Source organism: Astatotilapia calliptera, chromosome 4, assembly GCF_964374335.1.
Source record: "Astatotilapia calliptera chromosome 4, fAstCal68.1, whole genome shotgun sequence".
Classification (NCBI taxonomy): Eukaryota; Metazoa; Chordata; class Actinopteri; order Cichliformes; family Cichlidae; genus Astatotilapia; species Astatotilapia calliptera.
The window spans coordinates 5,346,002-5,366,886 of record NC_137425.1 but is presented as its reverse complement, the minus strand read 5'-3'; the positions used below and the strand labels follow the sequence as shown (position 1 = coordinate 5,366,886).

At 41.2% G+C, this 20,885-nt stretch overlaps 1 protein-coding gene across 1 annotated transcript; it reads left to right on the top strand.

The window, feature by feature from the left end:
• The first annotated feature begins 454 nt into the window (after positions 1-454).
• On the top strand, positions 455-15,534 carry kmt5c (lysine methyltransferase 5C). Its single transcript, XM_026164164.2, has 9 exons — positions 455-854; positions 1,255-1,387; positions 3,745-3,910; positions 4,041-4,150; positions 4,258-4,421; positions 6,132-6,151; positions 6,361-6,497; positions 6,622-6,794; positions 8,846-15,534. Exons 2-9 carry the CDS (start codon positions 1,275-1,277, stop codon positions 14,083-14,085), a joined length of 6,123 nt encoding a protein of 2,040 aa, XP_026019949.1. The 5' UTR covers positions 455-854; positions 1,255-1,274; the 3' UTR covers positions 14,086-15,534.
• The last annotated feature ends 5,351 nt before the right edge of the window (positions 15,535-20,885 follow it).

The following is a 20,885-nucleotide window of genomic DNA, read 5'->3' as shown; positions in this document are numbered from 1 at the left end:
CTTATTGTTTGTTTTTATTATGACGTAATACAATCTAAAGCTTGGCCCTTAAATTTGTCATCTCAGTAATTAAAACTTAAAATAAATTATTTAAAGGTTAAGCAAATATAAAGTGTTTAAATAGCAAAATTTCAATCCTGAAGCATTAACCTAATGCACGGAGTTCCTCACTGTGAGCTTTAGTGTAATTAACAGTGCAGGAGGGTTTCAGGCAGGTTTTAGTGTCGCTGCTGATGAGCGCATTCTGACTGTGTACTAACAGTGTGATTGTGTGAAATGCTTTCCAGCAGCCAAATAGAGGCAGAGGCCGCTGTACAAGAAAACACTCCCCTCTGCACGTCGTAGTAAACCCAGGGTATGGATCGGCTCCGCCCATAAAAAGGCCTGACCAATCACAGAGCTTAAAACAAAGCCCTCTGGTTTGATTTGTAAAATTGACCTTGACCTAAGCGAATGGCGCAGCGCAAGGGGCGTGGCTAACAGCTAGTTCGGTTGCATTGGACGTCGCTCATCATCAACTTTTGCTACTAGACGAGCCTGTAAAAGCTAGTTAGCGGCTACAAAACACACACATTTCGTGTCTCAATCGTTCCCCGGTGTTGTGCATTTGTCCCCCTTTTAAAATTTCGGCTGGGACCCGGAGTCGTGAAGGAGCAGTAAAATTCCATAAGCGACGAGGAGACTCCATCTTCGGGGAGAGCCAGCGAGGCGGCAGAGAGCTAGCGGGCTTCGCTGCTGCTGCTAGGCTAACTTTGCCCCAGCCAGCAGAGCGAGAGCCGGAGCAGAGCGAGTGAGCGGCTTGCTGCTAAACGGTCAACCTGACGATACTTTCGTTGACTACAAAAGACTCCCAGGTAGGTTTGGAAAGCCCGCATAAGTGTGTCAAGCATGCATCGATGCGCTGGCTTTCATCAGCGCTGCGATGCAATCCCGTTACTGTAGCTGCAGGCCATAGCGCTAGCTCCCTCCGTCCCGCAGCTGATAACATATTTACCCTGCTAAGCTAATGGACTGTGGAAGCCCGTAGAAACACAGCCACATTCCTTTCTCACGCAACGATTTTATCTACTGTTCTTCAACATGATGCAACCCAGCAGCAGACCGGTTATATACGCAGATATCAGGGCACCGGTGAGAAATTTAATGCAGGTGTTGTGTGATGTGCAGAAATGCAAAACTCGTAGGTGATTGTGGTTTGTTGTTGTTGTTGCTGCTGCTGCTGTCACAGCGTTACTTTGATGCCTGTGGTTTCAGCATGCTGATGGTGGGAGGCGATGGACGGAAGCACTAGAATGAGTGTGAAGGAGCTGTGTGAGACGGATGACCTGGCCACCCGCTTGGTGCTGGACCCTCTGCTGGGCTTCAGCACCCACAAAATGAACATCAGGTAATCTGACACACAATACAGCAATCATGGAGTCCAGTGACTACCCAGTGCTATGGTATGGCTGGAAAGAGTGTGATCACTGCTGTTTCGCTGGCTTTTTTTAAGGCTTGATTTCTTAGATTTTTGGTTGGGTGGAAAAAATACAAAGGCAGAAGAAAGCAACTGATCTAAATTAATAATCCCACAATAGGGTTAAGGGGTGAATTTCATTTTATAGTGAAATATAAAAATAAATAAATGTGAGGGTGAAAGAGAAACCATAACATGAGCTCTCACGTAAGGTGTATCTGATATCCCGTACTGGTGTTTTTTGTGCATCATCAAAATAATATTGGTCCGGTTTTAGCTTTGCACCTGACCAATCACATTGTTGTGATGTCATAGCTTTGCAACTTGAGAAAAAAAAGACTGTTATAATGATGTTATGAGGATGTAGGAACAAAACCCACATGTGGATATCAGATTACGCTCAATTTCAACATTTCATTAATATTTCTTTGTGTCAACAGCCGATTGTGTTGCGTTACATCAGTTTTGTGCTGGGAAAATGTTAAAAAAAAAATGAGCAAAGAGCTGAAAAGACTTTAAAGCATGTCAGTTATTATTTAGAATGTCAGTGTTTGTTGCCCCAACACAAAGGGGGAATTAATAACAATAAAGAAATATTATTAACAGAAAAACAATATTGACTCAAACTGTTATTTAAACGCTCAAACAGCCGAGCTATTTTAGCGTCTGAAATGACAAAGCGGAGTCATGACTCATACTTTATACAGGAATAGAGCAATAATGGCTCTGCTTGTGGTTATCATACTGTTTCCTTTACATGTAGCAGATCTTGTTAAATCCACCAATGCCTTTACTTATGTGTGTCCATATTGTTGTGTAATAAATAGTAATATTAGATGAACCGGTGACGCCTTCATCAACAGCAACTTACAGTGAAATTTTCCTAATCAGGCTTTTTCTTCAGCCTTTGTTACTTCCAGGGTTCTGTTTAAAACAAAATCTTAATACGTATGTTGTTTTGATGTGTGTGTGTTTGCGCAGAAACATTCAAATTATTTATGTCACTTTTGCCAACTAATTTCTGTCAGTTGAGCTGTTTTACTTCAGGTGTTCAAGTGTCTGCCTCAAGGCCTCCGCAGCAGTAAATGGTGCTGCTCTAGTTCTGTTAGTCATGGTTGACTGCAGACCATTACAATGTCGTGATTAGAAGTGGAAAATAAAATGAGAGCCTGTAATTTTATAAAAATACATACATTTCCAGGGTCATAAATTACTCTGTATAACTTTCTATTATCCTCCCAACACCAGTCGGCTAATTCCTGTTATTTGAAAGGTGGAGTGAAAAAAAGAAAGCTTTACATTTTGTTAAAGTAAATTGGAAATGTTTTTATCATTAGAAATATCACTACAGCACACAGAAATGTGCAGTTTGAGTTCTAAATTAACTTTCTTTGGGCACTTGAAGGTTAATCATCAGTCCAGAATTTCGCAATCCATGCATTCCTATTAAAGCGGCCCCTGAGCTCTATAAAACTTTAAGAATACCAGGTGGTTCTGATTATGCTTTAATGCAGTGACACTTCAGGCCAACTGCAAAACCTGGACGTTCAGTGAAAGTTAATATATAATAACGATGAGTGTCCGAATAAAAGCTCACACCTCAGCAGTCATTAGAGAAAGTCATTAAAAAGAAAAACCTGAATTTTACTTTAATGAAGGTGTACGCAGCAGCATCAGTAAACTGCCGTTCATTTTCCAAGATTTTTCATGAGTAGTTTGACAACCGCTTATTTTAAAGCCGTTTTAATGAATGAGTTTGTTAAGTGTTTGTAAAATTCTGGGTGGTGTTTTTCCTGCATGAAATGTATTTAAATCCACTTTAAAATGAATAATTGAAAATAATATAAGAACCGAAAAATGGATTGGCTTTTATTAAATAAGGTAACGTAAACTCTTTGTCCCATCTACATCCTGACCAGTCATACTTATGGGTGCAGCGACCTCCCAGAGGGCCGTGGAAAAACCCTGTGTGCACCTGTTGTGCATGTTTTGGTGCATCCGTATTAAATACAGAAGTGAAGGAAGGTTAGATTTCTGAGAAAGATGCACAGATATTTATTAATTGTTATTGTAGCTTATAAGAACAGAACTGTGGAACATTTAGTCCAAATATTTTTAACTGTGAGCTGATTTGGGTGTTTTTTGTGTGATTTTCTTTTTATTTTCTTTTTTATTTTTTTTCCTAAAGTTGTTGGTTCAAAAATATATTTGGATGCTATATCTAAAATTCAGTGTTAAAAGGAAGCTTCTTAGACTCTTCTTATATCTGTCCCTCTCTCTTTGTGCAGCCCCCCACCAGAGATCCGACGTTGGGGTAACCTCAAAGAGACGCTTTTGAGGTTTCAGCGTACGCACGACTTCAACGCTACGTTTGAGGCTCTAACGGTGGGCGAGCTGGCTGGTGACTACTTTAATGCTTTGGGGAGCCATCGACAGGAGCTGCTGAGACAACATGTATGCATAAAACAAAAATGTTTGTTATCATTTGACTTTATTGTCTATGTGTGTATGTGTTTATCACCGATACTTGGATTTGTCACTCGAGTGTAACATCACAATCAAAGACCGTGTGTGATGTTTGCAGGTTTATCGCTACCTCAGTGCCTTCCTGTTGGATAGCGGTGTCAAGATAGAGTCCTGTGACAGATACTCCTCAGAGACCAACGGAGCCAAGATAACCTCAACTAGGCACTGGTATTCACACGCAGCAGCATCACGAGCTGCCACTGCAGCAGCACTGCGTCCTGTATGGTGTTGTTTTTTACAACTGAAAATGTGATGCCTGAATTGTTCCTCTGCAGGTTTGTAGGAGAGCGGGTGGAGGTCCTGCTGGGCTGCATAGCAGAGCTGAGTCCTGCTGACAGTGCCGTGCTGAGGGCGGGAGTCAATGACTTCAGCGTGATGTATTCCACACGCAAACGCTGCGCTCAGCTCTGGCTCGGGCCTGCAGCTTTCATTAACCACGGTGAGTGTGTTTACCTTCGAGACTAGTGGTTGTACACATATATATGCATCTTAATGGAAATCTAGGCCATGCCTTCAGTATTACACTGTAGTTACTCTTAAAGTGGGCCTACTGTGTTTCTCCCTATATGTGTGCTGTTACAGTGATTGATACTGATTTACATTGACCATGCCAGAGTTTCAGATAGTGTGCAAGCAGTCCTTTTAAAATTCAGAGATCTCAAATAGGATTTCAGGTTCAGATCATTTCACTTTGATTTATTATGATGAAGGTTTGGGGAAATTAACTTCAATAGAAAGGCAAGTTTCTTTCCTTTTTAAAAAAAAAAAAAAAGAGAATTTAAATGCTTTTTTGTGTATTTTTTTGTAGTCTGTGTTTAAAAATGTGTTTAAAAAGTTCTCCATGGTGACCAAATTAACTGATTATGATTTTAGCTGTCATTGAGCAACCCTTTATTTAAAGTTTGATTGCTCACATTGGAAATGCTGAGGCTGGTGTGCGTACAGTTAACTCTGTGGGCCGAAAGCTGAGGCTTCAGGCTGCTCTGAATGCTCTGTTTCAGATACGTTTCTGCTCTTTGCTTCTGTTATGATAAAAACAGGAACTATCTTGACCCTCGTGCTTGCGATGAGCAGGCAATCGGAAGATGTTGGCTTAAAAAGAGGAAAATGGAAACTAAAACAGAAGAGGAACTGAGGGGCTTTACCAAAGCTTAATAATAGATGAATAAATATGAATAATTATGAATAAAAATAAATAAATAAATCATGCAAACCTGTGCTAAATATGGAGCTGGAAATGAGCATAATAGGCCGACTTTCGGTTCCTTACTCAAGCTGATGAATGTATATAATTCATAGAGTGCACCAAAACAGATTTATCCTGAACTCGGTTTGCACTGCAGTGACACAGGGATAGCGGTCAATGTTTTGCACCCATGTCTGTGTCGTCATCATAATTATAGTGAGAAATTATAGGTTTCCTCATATGATTTATTGACTTTCTAGTTACAAGAGCGAGAAAATCATGTTAGCAGATGACATGTTGGTGCACAGTAATAAAGATTCAGGAGGTCTTTCATACCTCATGCAATAACTCTTTATTACACAAAACATCTGTCTAGCAGAGAGTAAATTGTCTGAGTTTATTTCGGCCCTGTGTTGTCTCAACACTTCACATCCTGTTATAGTGAACCACTTTAATGTGACATGACATATGCTGTGCTTGTTTTCACTGCTGTTTCTTTTTGCTCTATTGAATTTGAACTCTTTTACTTTTCAAGCCACTTTGTCATATTATATTATATCAAGCTTTTTTTTTTTAAGCATCTGATTGTATTTCATTTAGATTTAGAGCTTTTCTTTTGCATGTTGTTTGTTTTTTGAACCTTGTTGAGCTGTTTTGTTTTGTCACATTTTATTTGTGTTGATATATTTTGTATTTGAGGTGTTCTGTTGTAGGTCTGTTTAATGTTTCAGCTCCATATTTTAAAGAAAACAAAGCATATCTTATCCTAACTGCAATTATGCCAAAGGCCTAGTAAAAACTGGGTCATTTTTTTCCATCAGAGGGCTATCTCTTTATTTCTTTAGTGAAAATAAATCCAATCTAAACCAGTAGATTAGCAAAATGTTGAGTTTTTCATTCACTGGTGTGATTTTATTAGTGACCTTATTTATCTTTCTTTTTCTTTGTCCCGTTGCACTGAAGACTGCAAGCCAAACTGCAAGGTAATCTGCAATAATAATTCACTAAAACACTTCAAGTTGAAATTATAACATGTTATTTTCATGCCAAATGTTTTATTTTAAGTGCAGATTTAGACCTGCCTTCTGCCTCCTGACTGCTTTGTTGTTGTTGTTTCCCACGGGCCATCCAACCTTTGTCTTTGTCTGGTTTTTTTTTTGTTTTTTTTTTTCCTTCTTTTTCACCCGCCCAGTTCGTCCCCGGTGAGAAGAATATCGCTTGTGTTGAGGTGATTCGACCCATAGCACCTGGGGAAGAGATCACGTGTTACTATGGAGCCAGCTTTTTTGGTGAAGGCAATGAAATGTGTGAATGCTGCACCTGTGAGAGGTACGTCCATTATCTGATCAGACGTGGTCTTTATCAAAGTCTTTTTTTTTTTTTCTCAACAGATTTTATTCATCTAAGAGATGAAAACTCTGAACTTTTAATCTTTTTTTTAACTCTTCTTTAGGAATGGAGAGGGTCACTTCAAGCACAGAGGGAAACAGCCTGAAATCGAGGAAACAAAGGACCCCGTGGGCCAAAAGTACCGCCTGAGAGAGCGATATCTTCGTCATCACAGAGAGAGAGGTCACTTTTCTACAAGGCCAATAACACCAGGAATACACTCGGGAATCTTTAAAGGTAACCAGTTTGGGATTTTCTTACTAAAGAGCTTTTGGGCTTTCCCCAAAGCACAATCAGAGGGATTGCACATAAAGGGAAAATCCATAGATTTTTATTGAGTAAGATAACAAAATACCTAAACTATATGCAGTCCTTTCGTGCTCAAGGCCACTCAGGAAAAACCCTGATGTTAGTGTGAAAACACACAAATAAACAGAGTTTTTGCCAAATTTTTTTTTATTAAATCCTATCCAGTTTTATTTATATAGCTCCAAATCACAGAGACAGTTGCTTCGAAGTCCTTTATATTGTAAAGTAAAGACTACATTAATACAAGCCCTGCAATAATACCTGGTACAGCTTAAATTCTGCCGTGACTACACTGTTCAGATTAAAATTATTGCTCTGTTTAAAGTATACGTTCAACAGTGGCAGTGCAATTATCCATAACCTGTAAAATATTATGCCTTAAAAAGGGTCTACTATTAAATATCTGTGTTATTATATTATATTAAAATCTCCAAACTTGTTTACTTATTCTACTAAATAAATAAACTAAATAAATCCAGATGTTTTAATATCCTTTTGTTCTTATCTGTTTGCTTTAGGTAGCATATGCATGCTTATGCAATCATATAAATAAAGGATTTATTATGTGGGGTTTAGAATAATTAGATGGGATCTTCCTCGGGGACAGCCAACATAAACATTATGAGGGACCACTCACAAATGGATCCTCATTAAAATATTTATATTTATCAAAAGTTATTCAATAATCTGTGTCGATGATTAATAACAATGGAGCTTTAGTTGTGATTAGACTCGGATTTTAAGAGGATTTTAATTCAAATGACATTTTTGGCTTCCAGCAATCATGAAAAGATGGTAATCAGGATGAACTTACTAAATTACTTTTCATCATTCATTTTTGCTATAAAGCTCTCATTTTTTCTTGTCGTATGAATCAAGTTCAACCTTTTCAAAGCTCAACCTCACCCAGTTTAGTTGAGCTCTACCCAAGATGTCTGAAAGTGAGCCCTTGCTCAATGAAATCTGCCTAGGAGGAGTAAATCTAATGAAAGTTTTTTCCTGCAGCTCTGAGGGCCTCTCACTTGATCTTCTTTTGCAGACCTTTCTCATGGGAGCCTGTGGGCAGGCAAAGAGTGGCGGTTATTCTTGTGTAACGGGCTTTATAGTCAAGAAAACAATCCCTTAAACTGGTCCCCTACCAAAGGACAACAACCCTAACCCGCCTCTTTTCTCAGTTTATATTATCTATTTGTCCTTTAAAGAACTTCTAGGGAACCACTGTTTGTTGTTTGGTTTTTTTTAGGTTTGTTCATATATAAATGCTATAGAAATGCTTATGTAGTAGACGAAAGAAATCTTTCAGCTTTGGGCTTAAATTTTAAGAAATAAATGTGTAAAATTACAAAAGAAATTCTGGTAGCTCATTGCCTAGAGTGTCCTGTAATTATAAAACACACAGCTTCTGTTCACAGAAAATATCCTTTTGTACGTGGACCTATTGTAAGTAGTGAGAAACAGGAACTGTTTTTGTTATGCGATTGTTTATCTATTACTTAATTACAGTTGTGGAGTATGATTAGCCACAGGGAGGTCTTTATCAGCAGAAAAAGCTGTAAAACACATTTAAGTCCAACAATTCATGCCCTTCACATTTTCCAAAGCTATCCAGTGAGCGTATTGGAGTCTTTGTTGGGGGGATTCTGGTGCCCGGACCTTACGTTTGACGTCCATTATTTAGATTTTTAAGTGGGTTGATAACAGAAAAAATGTAATTTTATCTCCTGTTAGAAACAAACTGTTATGTGTTCCACTGTTTCAGAGTAAACATGCTTTGTTTCCTTCTTCTTTTTAAAAAAAAAAAAAAGAAAATGCTTCAACGTCTTGATGCAATTTACAGTTGTTGTCTTCACAAGTTTGATTTACACTATAGACCAGACTCTGCACATGAAGTTGTTCACAGGGCAGAAAAGCAGAACAATGGGTTTTGTGTAGAAACCAAAAAGTTAATTTGCTTCTTTGTTGCTGTCTCTCTTTCAAAGCCATCCCCTCAAGGAACTCATTCACTCAGCAGATGAGAAGAAATGCCTTGAAGAACAGAAAACTGAGTCAGACAAAGAAGTGGAGACAGGAGAAGCAAAGACGATCAGGAAAGCACCCACTAAAGTCCTCCTCTACAGCCAAACAGCGGCGAACGGTTCCGCTTTTATCCCAGGTTACACTAAAGGACCTTAGAGTCAGAGTGCGGCGCCACTCTTTGGATTTTTTACTCAATTGTAAGGATCCAAAAAGCAAAGAAAGGGCACTGCTGCTGCAACTCGAGGAAGTGAGGCCACAAGATAACAGGCCAAGGGGACTGAACATGACTGGGGAAGAAAGCAACAGCAGTGCGGTGAACTTGAAGCCCTTTACTCTGAATTCCTCCATGTCAGCATGTCAGAAAAGCAGATCTGCGGTAAGAGGCGCAGGCCTTAATGGGAGGTTTGCAAAAGTGGTGGGCAGGAAGCCCGTTCACATGAGGACCTCTTCAAGAACAAAAAGCAGTGTTCGCACCACACTCGCACACCAGACGAAGTCCAGTAACACAACTAACACTACAACTGTTTGTCACCCGGATGAGGGCGACAAAATCTGCAGTGCAATAAAACAAGAGAATGTCGAAACTGCAATCACAGAAAGTCAAAACCGCGGCGCCATCGAAACCAGCGTCATCACCACGGCTCAAAATCCTGCTGCCGAGCAAACTGAGCGCAAGACTATCAGAGCTTTATCCACGAGTAACACGGATGGATTGAAGAACACTGGAGACAATCCGCTAATATCTCTGAAGCAATATCTTACAGTCAATCTAACGAGGTTATCGGTGTCACAAAGTTTGGAACTTGGAGAAAGCTGTGAAGACAGGAAAGTAAGGGTGGAGGTTAGAGGAAGGAGGATGCAGAGCCAGCGCCCAGGCCCAGCAACAGAAAAACGAGCATCCAGATTTCAGCAGAGGCAGGCGAGAAGTTCAGAGGTCTGCACAGCTGACGGTAACAGAGGGGTGAGGGAAATGTCTTTCAAGTCTCCAGATCAAACCAGTGTAAGGAAACGGCATTCGAGCGAGAGCACGGGCGACTTATCCCACAGCGAGAAAAAGAGAAGCGAGAAATTTAGTGAAATACAAACGGCTTCGGTAGATGACAAAGATTTTATAACAAACGAACAGACGGATTTTTTAAAAGGCAAAACAGAAGGGCAGAGAGACAGTAAAAGTAACAGAAACCTAGAAGAAGTGAAAAGGTCTGATTGCAAAATGGTTTCCAGCAAATGTCAAAATAATGTCCAGGATGTTAAAAATACAGCCAAGGGGGTTTGCACGCAGGAAGGATCAGGACAAATGAGTTTGAGTACGCAGCCAGTAAGTAGGCATGAAGATGATATTGTTATAAAACAGGCAAAGGTTCTGCTATCTGATGTTTTAAGAAAAGATAAATCATTAATAGATGGGAGATTAAAGGGAGGTAATGTGGGACGACGGTTTTCTACCTGGGCCTCCAAGGAGAGTGCCGAGGAGGAATCAGAACAAACTGAAATAAATGGAGGCAGGTTCCGGCGTTCAGTGCAGAGGAGGATTATTAGAAGACGAAAGATAAGGCCCAGAGCAGTGAAAAGAAAAGCAGCAGATAAGCCAAGCACCAAGGGACACTTAAGCAAAGACATTACAGCTACAGTTAAGACGGAGTTGAGTCAGGAGAGTGTGGAGCCTAAGTTGCCACAGAGGCACAATGACCCACCGGCCACCTGCCTCAACCCACTACCTCACAAGTCACTGATTTCGGCTAAAACCACGACTAATCCAGACACCAATGCACAAGTGCACGCGCAGTCCAATATACCTCTGAAGAAACGTACATTTCGCAGTTCGGCACTAGATTCTGAACAAAGTCTAAACTCTGCCTTAGATCAGGTTTCTAAAAATGTTACAGAGTTGAAATCGTCTGCAGTGCTGAGGCAGGACCTCGCCCCGTCTTCAGGGGAGAGTAGCAAAGTGAAAAGAGAGAATAAAGTCAGAGTTAGGAGGACAGAAATGCAGCGGTTAGCCCCCAGAAGACACTCCTCTTTTAACAGGGTCCTTCGCTCGAGACCTGCTGAAGCTCAGCGTGGTCATTTAATGAGGAACGCTCGAAAGTGTAAATTAGAGAGGCTGGATGAGGATGACGCCGGTAAAGCACAGACACTAGAGAGCGAGCGTGTTGAGGATGTAGCCGAAAGTCCGACTTCAGATGAATTTCAAAGTAGAAATCAGGGGAAATTGATGACCCTGGAACAAAGTGGTTTGGAAGACATAAAGCCAGACTTTTTTAAAATTCGGCTTAAGAGGAGAAGAGGGAAAGTATGGGAGATGCAAAGTGCAGGGTTGGAAAACATGGCATTAAAAGCAGAAAAGGGAGATGAGTTGGTGGCATTCGATCCTTTTAAAGCTATTATGGACTCGGTGTCAATTTTAAACATGGAGATGGAGGCAGCTCAGGCTCACGTGCAAGCTAGTAAGAAGTCAAAGAGCAGATTGCATCGTTTGAAAAAAAGAGGAGAGAAGTTGCAAGCTATAAATTTCTACACTGGTGCAAAATCAGACAAGGACCTTGAAAATGACAGGGAAAACGTCTGTGGGCCCGATGTGTCTGCCAGCAACGAAGTACAATTCAAAGAGAAAATCGATAGGGACCCCGTGGTTGGAGTCAAGCAGCTGCTAGAAAAAACAGAGAGTCAGAAAAATGACAGCACAGCCCTGTCAGCGGCAGCGCTGGAAACAAAAATCGAAGAAGGTTTTTTAAAGAGTTCCTGCTTGTTTGAAAGTGGGTCACAAAAAAAGCAAGAGCCGGAACTGGACATAAATGGCTGTCCATTACCGGTAATTAAACTGCGTAGGAAGATGGAGGATATTTGGGAGGTGGATAGTAAAGAGGAGCTCATACAGCCCGATTTAAAAGTAGAGACCATTATTAAGACAGAGATGAAGGGTCACGTTTTAGGTAAACAAAAAGGACTTTCCGATTGTTGCAAGCTCAAAGAAGAGTGCCCATCTTCTGAGAGACTGAACAACAGCTCTCTGAAAACCGAACCGCCACCATTTTCTTTGTCCCTATCACCGCTGTCGCTGTCCTCGCCCCTCAACGACAGTAAAACCGAAGTTATATCCGTAGCTGCAGACAGAATCACTGAAAGGCCAGAGATGATCAGCGGAGGAAGGAAACAGAGGCACAAAATGGACAGAACACACAAGTGTGGGCCTGTCGAAACACCCACCACTTGCCTTAGTCACACTCTTCAGCAAATTGATAACAGTCTCTCTCGGCTTTCCGAGGGCTTGTGTTCATCTCAGACTTTGGAAAAGCCCACAGCCTCTTCTAATTCTGTCATCCAACCCCCGTCCCAGTCTCCTCCATTTGCAACAGCAGATAACATGCTTACCAGCGAGCCCAGCTTCACAAACTGCTGTGATGACATTCTTGACTTTCAGTGTCTCAACTTTGAGGGCTATTACCAGCCACAGAACATGCTTCCATCTTCCCCATCAGATCTGTGTTCCCTGGATCCTCCTACAGATCCTTTCAGCAGTCCCCTCTCTCACAGCCCTACCGACACGTGGACCACGGAAACGCCATACCTTGGCCCTCCCAGTCCTGGAAATAACTTTACCAGTGAGGATTTGCAGTTTTTTCCAGGCCTAATGCCTTCCAAAAGTGACTCAGTTCCTCTGGAATGTGAAGCAAAGGATACCTCCAAAGACAGAAACCCACCCAACACCAGTTTCAGTTATTCAGCTCTGGGCAACCCTGACTTGGCGGCTAAAGATCGAATTATAAGTAAAAATCCGGGAATGAGGTTTTCCAAAGAAGACTTAAAAAATCAGTCTTTCATGGCACCCAGTAAGCCTCGTTTTATGGGTGCGTCATCGTCTTCGGTTACAACTCAAAGCCCTGTTACTTTACCCCACCCTGCCATGAACATAAAGCCAAGCACCAGCCAATCAAAAACCCAGGCTAACCTCAAAACCCAGGGTCCCTTCCATCGTATGACCATTCCCAATAAATCCCAGTCGTTTTCTAGCAATCAGCCAAACGCAGTTAGAGCAGTGTCCCAGAGCTGCTTAACAAAGCCCGTACAGTCGTCTCAAATGTCTAACAAATTCCTCTCTCCTCAGCTCTTCACTGTGAAAAATCCCAACCCTCCCGACAATCCATTCAACTTTCCTGAGAAAACCTCTACAGTTATTCACAGGGTGCTCAAGTTTCAGGGGGGCAACCAGAGTCAGAACTTGTACAGCGCACCTTGCAAAGAGACCACGGCTGCCGGCAGCCCGACCGTCTCGTCCAGAATGCTAGGTGCAAAATCAGGTGCTATGGAGAAAACCCAGCAGAGTCCAAAGTTCTGCTTTAGTGCAGACAGTCATCAGAAAGGCAACTTGTCTGTTCAGGGGTTCGAAAAGGACGTTCACCTCGCTTCCTCCAACAGGTCCAACATTCATTTCAATAAACCCAACTCCTCAATTTCTCATTCTTATAGTAAAGCTAAGATGTCATCAGACAAACATGAAAGTGCCGAAGCCAACATGGCATACAAAAACTTTTCTATCTTGCCGAGGCAGTTCTACTTTCCTAGCAAAATGTCCGACAGTTATTCAGCACCGCACGAGAAAAGCATGAAACAGGATAAATCCACTACGCCGACCTCAGACAAACACCAGCCGTGTTACACTCAGCAAGACCCCTTTGATTTCAGTTTTGGCACTTCTCTTTCGCCCATGTCTCAGCACAACAGCCCCCAAGTGGTTCACAATACACCACCTGCTACACCAGCACCAGCAAACAAGTCCTCAGCCCCCTCAGCCTCGTTCCCTTACGGCTATCAAGGTCCTCCTTACGTACTAAACTTCAGTGGAGACCATTCTTTGACCCTGGGTCTCAGGGATGGTGCTGAAGGCTACCCAGGACTGGGCTCAACAAACTACACCTACCACTGCCTGATGGAGCCTTCGGGCACACAGGGGCGGCTGGTCGTCGAGCCCTGTGGACCCCAGCTCTCCAACCCAGCTTCTCTGGCTGGATTTTCAGGGCTCAAAGGTCACGACGAGCACTGCAGGAAGGATATGCAGCAGCAGTGCCACGCTGGGGATCACCAAGGCACATCACACTATGGACCTGTTACAACATCTCACTCCATGGGTGCCACAAAACCCAAGAGGGTGAGGTTAGTGGTGACAGACGGCACAGTGGACTTAGATCTTCAGTACTCGGACTGAATTAGTCTCCCAATCCCAGAATACAATTGGGAATATATCGTGTCTGTTGCACACACAGATAACAAAAACAGTTTTGTAAGAAAAAAGAGCTTTTAAAACTATCTGACTGACATTTTTTCAAAATAATAATTTTAATTGACTGATAATGCTAACATGTACAGGGTTTTATGTAAAGAAAAATTACGAGTGTTTTAATTGCGGTCCGATTTTTTTTTTTTTTTCTCAAATAGTATGTCCACTAAAATTTCCTTAGATTACCAAATTCCCAGTGTATAAATAAAACAAAGCATTAAATATATTTGTGTCTGGGAGGCCCTGTAAACATTTAAAGCCCTCTTCGTGTACTGTAACATAGATGTATGCATTTTTCTACACCCCGTAAGGCAGTAGAGGCAGGAGCCACCGTCACCGGTTGCTGGTACTTGTATTGGTGATTTTAAAAAGGCAGCTTTGTGCCTCAGTCTTTGATATGTTCTTGTGACTTTTTGAAGTACCCATTGAAACACCCTCTACCCTCAATTTTATACTCACAGTAAGCTTTTCTCACTTGGTGTGTGTTTGTGCGTGCGTGTGGGTATATGTGTGCGTGTGCATGCATTTGACAGGCAGACCTGCAGGTGTCGAGGGATCAAAGTGTAAGGTGTGTGTCGCCGCACCCGATCACGCGACTGTTGCTTTGCCAGGTTTAGGTAGAATCGTTAGCGCGTGAACGAAAGGCTCGTGCATGAACAGTGTACAGTTAGCGACTTCATCGTAGGACAGCTTTACTGGGTGACGACGGGTTTCATCAGTGTCCCAGTGTGGACGAGTGACTGAGTGAGGAACTGCGATTTGGTTTATTCTTGCTAAATGAATCGACATCTCTAACAAGGCTTCATCCAGGTGGCAGACTAAGTGACAATCTTCTCACTTTTGTCCTTTATTTGGTCTCTTTTTCGAAGAAGGAACTGAAGGAAACAATGCCGCAGCAGTTACTAATATTCTGTCGTTGCTGATGGAGCTACGCATCCGTAGGTGTTCATATTGTAACCACAGTTATTTGCTGTTGTTGGAGTCACGTTGTGTCATTACTGTATGTTTTACATCAGTGAGTGGGAGCATTCAGTGTGACTGCACAGCCTTACATTACTACCATCAAAATGTACTGTCTTGATATGGAAAGGCCAATTATTTATTTTAATATCCTCATTCTTGAAAAGGTGCTTTAATGTAATTTATATTTCACATTGATTGTTCAAGCTATTAAATGTTTGTATTATTTAATGGGACAAAATACTGAGCTGAATATTTACACTGAGTATTTAAATTCAGAGCTTTTCACATCTTATCCAGTTTTTCAGTTGTTACAGGTGAAATGTTCTCTCTTTCTTATTGGCAGTTAGTCTCATTGAAAGTCTGCTGTAGAAAATGTACAAATGTAGCCTATATCATTAAAGACACTTAATTCTTTTTTTTTTGGTATTTTCTTCTTTTACTGCTTCTTGAATTTTTTTTGTTGAACAGCAGTGGGAAAACGAGCAGAAACTACAATCTGCTCCAGCTGGCTGATTCTCAACATTAAATGGGTCTTTTTCATTTTCCCTTAGATGCACGCACCTTCCAAACTTCAAAAAGGGTTCCCAAGCAGTTTTAAACATCCCGTGTGTGTCCTTTAATGTGTTTATATGAAAGCTAATCTGTTCCAGAGTATAATTTGCTCTGTTAGTTTATTTTAATCCCTTTACAGTGGAAAAAAAAATGTGGAAAGCACAAACTATATATAAAAATGGACGTAGCCATCACAATGTGACCCTGTAGTTTCCGAGTGTTAGCGTTTTACCCACATCCTTTTTGGTATTTTGGAGCTAGTTGTTATAGTGTAGCAGATAACATTAGAGGAAAACGGTTCACAGGTGGATACTAAGTACCAGAATTAGTACATCAGCTCTCGTTTTGATAAAGGGCCATTAGGCACCCAACTCAAGCTCAGGAGTTTTTCAGTGACAGAAATGAGCTTCCACAGTAATGTGCAGTAGCACAAGTAAAAGAAATAAAGAGAGAAAAATGCTGCTTGTGTGAATGCAAACAGAAAAAGTTTTAACATGCGAGTCTGGAGATTGACAGACTTTTAGACAGGGCTAAAACAATTCTAACATTTTCCCATCTTGTTGGTTTTCTCAAGGGCGCATGTAATCATTTAGTCCATTAAACATCTTGTCAGGGTTGTACCTTATTGTATCATTTGTTCTGCGTCCCCTGATTTAATCATCATTATCTTGGCGTTAGTCTGTCCGTAGTCTGTTGATCTTTCACTTCCTGCCCGCTACAAGGAGCCAGCAGCTGCTTTTCTTAGCACTAGGAGCAAACAAATGCACCCAGTCCCCTAAACTGGAACCAGGAAACCCAATATTTATCCTGGAAAGGAAATCCCCAACCACCTTTTAAAGTAGTTTAGAATTATTTAGTATCAGTCTGGTTTGTGGTCTAAATTAAACCGTTTCAGTTTATCCCCTGATGGTAATCCCGAGATTTCGTGCTCATTTTCAACACTTTATGCAGATTTGAGACACAGCACCTTTCGGAAAACCAGGAAGACAACATTTCCTTATAAGTGATCAAACCAGCAACACTTCTGAACCTCACAACTTACATGGTTTTCTGTGTTTTTCCTTCCATGATTATCAACCTGCCCGCTACAGGGAGCCAGCAGCTGCTGACTGTCATCACAGCACTGTGTGAATATGTATTCTGTGGGTAATTATTACAAAAGAATCAGCACTTGCATGAACTTGTTATTCATATTCATGCTCTGGGAGTTAAAAACAGACCTACCTGGGACACGTTTGACTTGCTAACTATAAAGTTTTGCCTTTCACTTCTTTAATCGTGTTAGACAAATGATCTAATTGTATGAGTATACAGCGTGGTGTACTCATCAAAGCATTCAGTCAGAAAAAGAAATTCAAATAATTTAATCATAAGATTATGTCAAGTGCAAAGAATTCCTTTTTACTGTCAGTTAAAACTCCTTTGCATTCACCTTCGCTTTGCTTCATTTTCTATCCTGCTCTAATTTATTCATCTGGTTAATTTCACAGCTCATGGCCATTGTTCACCCTCCTGTTTAGTGCTCAGCCTTTAGCTCCTTCCTCTCTACCTATGCTTTCATCCTACCCAACCAACGCTTTTGCGTTCTTCTCTTCTTCCCCTCCTCTCTTTGAACATATGACCCACTTCTTTCTTTCCAGCTCTCGGTAGCAGACGAGCAGTTAATTCTGTTGCCAACTATAACAATTTTCTCATAATGAGGACAGAAAAAAAGAGAGCGAGAGAGGGAGAGATTATCCGTTATGGCAGTGAGGACACGGTGGAGTTAAAGAGACAAAAAAAGGGAGAAAACTGTGACAAATTTTAATATCAAAAGACAGTTTTTCAGGCTGTCATAACTGAATGCACGTTTTTATTCTGCTCAGATTTACGCACCGGTTTGGTTGCATCGAATGATCAATTCATGATTTCACAGGGTGAATCAGATTCATGTCATCAGCAAAATTTCCCCTTTCATGGATTGCATCATTAGGCTCTAAATGCACGTGCGCATGTGCGAGAGGGTGAGGTGGAGATGGTTTTTAAGTACTCGCTGAGCAGAAATCGGCAGGCATATAAGAAAAACACTGGCTAACCACACATATTATCATGGATCTATTGTAAACGTGTATTTTTGGTAGGTATTTAACTGTTTGTGAGTCTGAGAGGAGAATACAGTGGCATGCAACATGCGTGACAAAGAGATATTTCAAACTGTCGTCATCAAGTTCTTTATTTACCATTTTCTGCATGAAAAATTCATCAACAGTGAAAATCTGTTGTTCATCACATCAGGAGCGAGATTTTAGTGAAACTAAATGCTGTGCATGAATGTTATGGTGTGAAAATGAAAAGGCACCAAACAACTTTGGGTGAAGACCTATTAGGTCGATCACTGTGTGCAAGTGACACTAAAATCTGACCAACGCTCCAGATCGAACAGCAATTCCATGATGACCCAGCTGCACCACGGTGGGAGCTAATGTTAACAATAGCTTTAAATACAGTGCTTAAACACACAAGCAAAATGCAAAGAGAGCAAAAAGCTAAGAGGCGTACAAGAAAACTCCAATTTGCAAAATACAAATTGTCAGTATAATTTATAAATACTAACAGAAGCAACAAAACAATAGAACAGTAAAGATAATGCACCAGAAAATTGTAAATGATACACGAACAATAAAAAAGCTCCATATAAGGCAATAAAAAGGGCAATAAAACATGTGTTTTAGGAGGAGATTGACTTCAAGGTAAGTAGCTTAATACTTCCTTCTGTATTGTAGAACTGTAAATGTACTTCTCGGCTGCTTAGATGCTGCTCAGCACTGCTTTTTCCTTTGTCTCCTCCCTTATACAAAATACAGCAGACTTCCATTCTGTGGCACATCAAATATTTTCCAGCCATTTTAACACAGGGTTTCCACACTTTTAATTATTCATCGAAGCGTCCCTTTCATCTTACTCATGCGTACGTCGCAACTCTATTAAACTCAAACTGCAGCACATGCTCAGTGTGCATGCATGTAGACATGTGACGCCATGTTCCCTCTGTTCACCACTCTGGGGATTATAATCTGTCACGTGCATGACAACTGTAGCCCTGCAAAATGGCTGGCTGTGTGAAGATGTTGTAGGATTACATTTGAGTGTAGACTACTGGTGCCATCGTCATCATCACCAGCAGCAGCAGCAGTGAAGTAGCAAGAAAACACCCCAAGAAACAAGTTGAGGCTGAGAAAAGAGGGGAGAGAGAGCTTTGGAGAGGTTATTTCCCAGGTGACAGGTGGCCCAGGCTTCAAATGACCGGCTGCTGGCTGAGGTGTCAGTGCATTAGTGTAAATTATGACTGTAACAAAACCCCATGTGTCCGACAGAGCGAGCTGAATAAATATGTCAGCTGCACAAGATGGGATATTGCTCTGATGTTTATTGTACCTATCTTTCTATCTTTCTGAATTAAGTCTGAGTGTTTGCTAAGAAAGCAACTCCACTTTTTCCTGTGTTCAAGCCACGGCCTCATGTGTCTTTATAGATAAAGCATGGCAATACTTCTTTCTTTTAGCTTACTGGAACTGTTTTTTACTCTTAAGCAGTTGTTGGTCCAGCCTGAAGCTGATAAACAAAAAACAAACCCTTCGATCTGTGCACTCCTCTTCTGCTTTTTCACTTTGCACATCCTCATTTCCTGTTCACGTTTTATTTGTATTTATGACATGTGGTGGAGCTGCGTTATCTTTACTACTAGATTTTATGATTTCTGAGGTCAGATGAGCTTATTGGTGTTTGGGCAGCGTCTAAATAAGACCTGCTTTAAAATAATGTGACAAGAACGATACCATGTTTCTTTTTAAAGTTACCAACCACACAAGTGGTGAACTGCAGAAAGTTTCACCATGCATCTTATCCTTTTTATAACTAAAGAAACTCATGAATAAAATGGATACTTAGTTGTGTTTGATATTTCAGCTTTGTGCAAAGCCTCTTTCATGCCTCAGGAGTAGGAATGCTTCTCCAAAGGATCAGAGCCCATCTATGGGAGCCCTTCCTTTTCCCTGTTAATCCCACTGAGCAGAAATTGTCTGCAGTTCAGCCACATGTGCAGCAGGCGGCGCTTCCCAGTGAATGGAGCTAAATACAAGGTAGCTTTGTCCAGTTCCTGTCATCTCCCAAGTGTCAGCTAGAAATCTTTCTGAGTGGTCTAACTCTCTGACAGCAGCTACTTTGGTCACTGAAAGATAATTACCATATTTATCAGACATGCAAAGTCCACAGTAGAAGATTGGAGAGATGATGGGAAGGAAGGAGGATCTGGGAGGATCTTTGTACTTTGCGCCGTCTTGCTTTTTTACTTTCACTTCCACTTGTCGGTTATATTTAGGCAATTAGTGCTCTGCAGAGAACCCTTGTTGGCGAGCACAGCAGTAAGACATTTCTTGTTGTTGGTCTCCAGGTTTGCACACATCTCAGGAGGAATTTTGGCTCATGCATCTTTACAGAAACTCTCTAAATCCTTTAGGTTTCTTGGTTGCTGCTTGAGAACTTTAAGCTTCGGCTCCCTCTGCAGATTTTCTGTAGGTTTGAGATCTGTAGGATGGCTAGACCATTTCATGACCATAATGTATTTTTTCGGTCATAGTAATGCTGGACTACCCCTTCACGATTCATCTTCATGTCTTTGCTGACATAAGGAGGTTCTCTTCCAAAACTTTACGTCACATGGTCCCGCTGATTGGTGCCTCAATGCCTTGAAGGCTTCCCGTACCCTTAGCAGAAAAACTGTTCCAAAGCACGATGCTTCCACCTCTTTCCTTGACTATGGGGATGAAATTCTTTGGGTGATGCTCAGCATTTCTCTTCCCCAGACACGGCGCGTCAAGTTGATACCAAATAGCTCAGTTCTTTCTGAATAATCGCACCAACAGTTGGCACCTTCTTGCAATCAAGCGTCTCGCTGATGGTCTTGTAGCCCATTCCAGCCTTGTGCAGGTCTAATCTTGTCCTTTGACAGCTCTTTGGTGGTGAAGAGGTTGGAATGGAAGAAATGGATTCTGTGGACAGGTGTGCTTTTTAACATAACAGGATTCTCTATAATCAATTGATTGATTGATTGTAATCTAACACTAACCTAGGTTAACTCTAACCTAGATCAATTTAGGTTAAATTAATTAACCCTCTTTGCAATAGCCTGATGAAAATTTCTAAAGAATAATGTTTACCTCATAAAATTTACATTT

Excerpts from the sequence above, each read along its gene's own strand:
- kmt5c (XM_026164164.2), top strand. The coding sequence starts at position 1,275 with ATGGACGGAAGCACTAGAATGAGTGTGAAGGAGCTGTGTGAGACGGAT. Across the intron at positions 4,151-4,257 it reads ATAACCTCAACTAGGCACTG|GTTTGTAGGAGAGCGGGTGG; the intron begins GTATTCACACGC and ends GTTCCTCTGCAG. Across the intron at positions 6,498-6,621 it reads GAATGCTGCACCTGTGAGAG|GAATGGAGAGGGTCACTTCA; the intron begins GTACGTCCATTA and ends ACTCTTCTTTAG.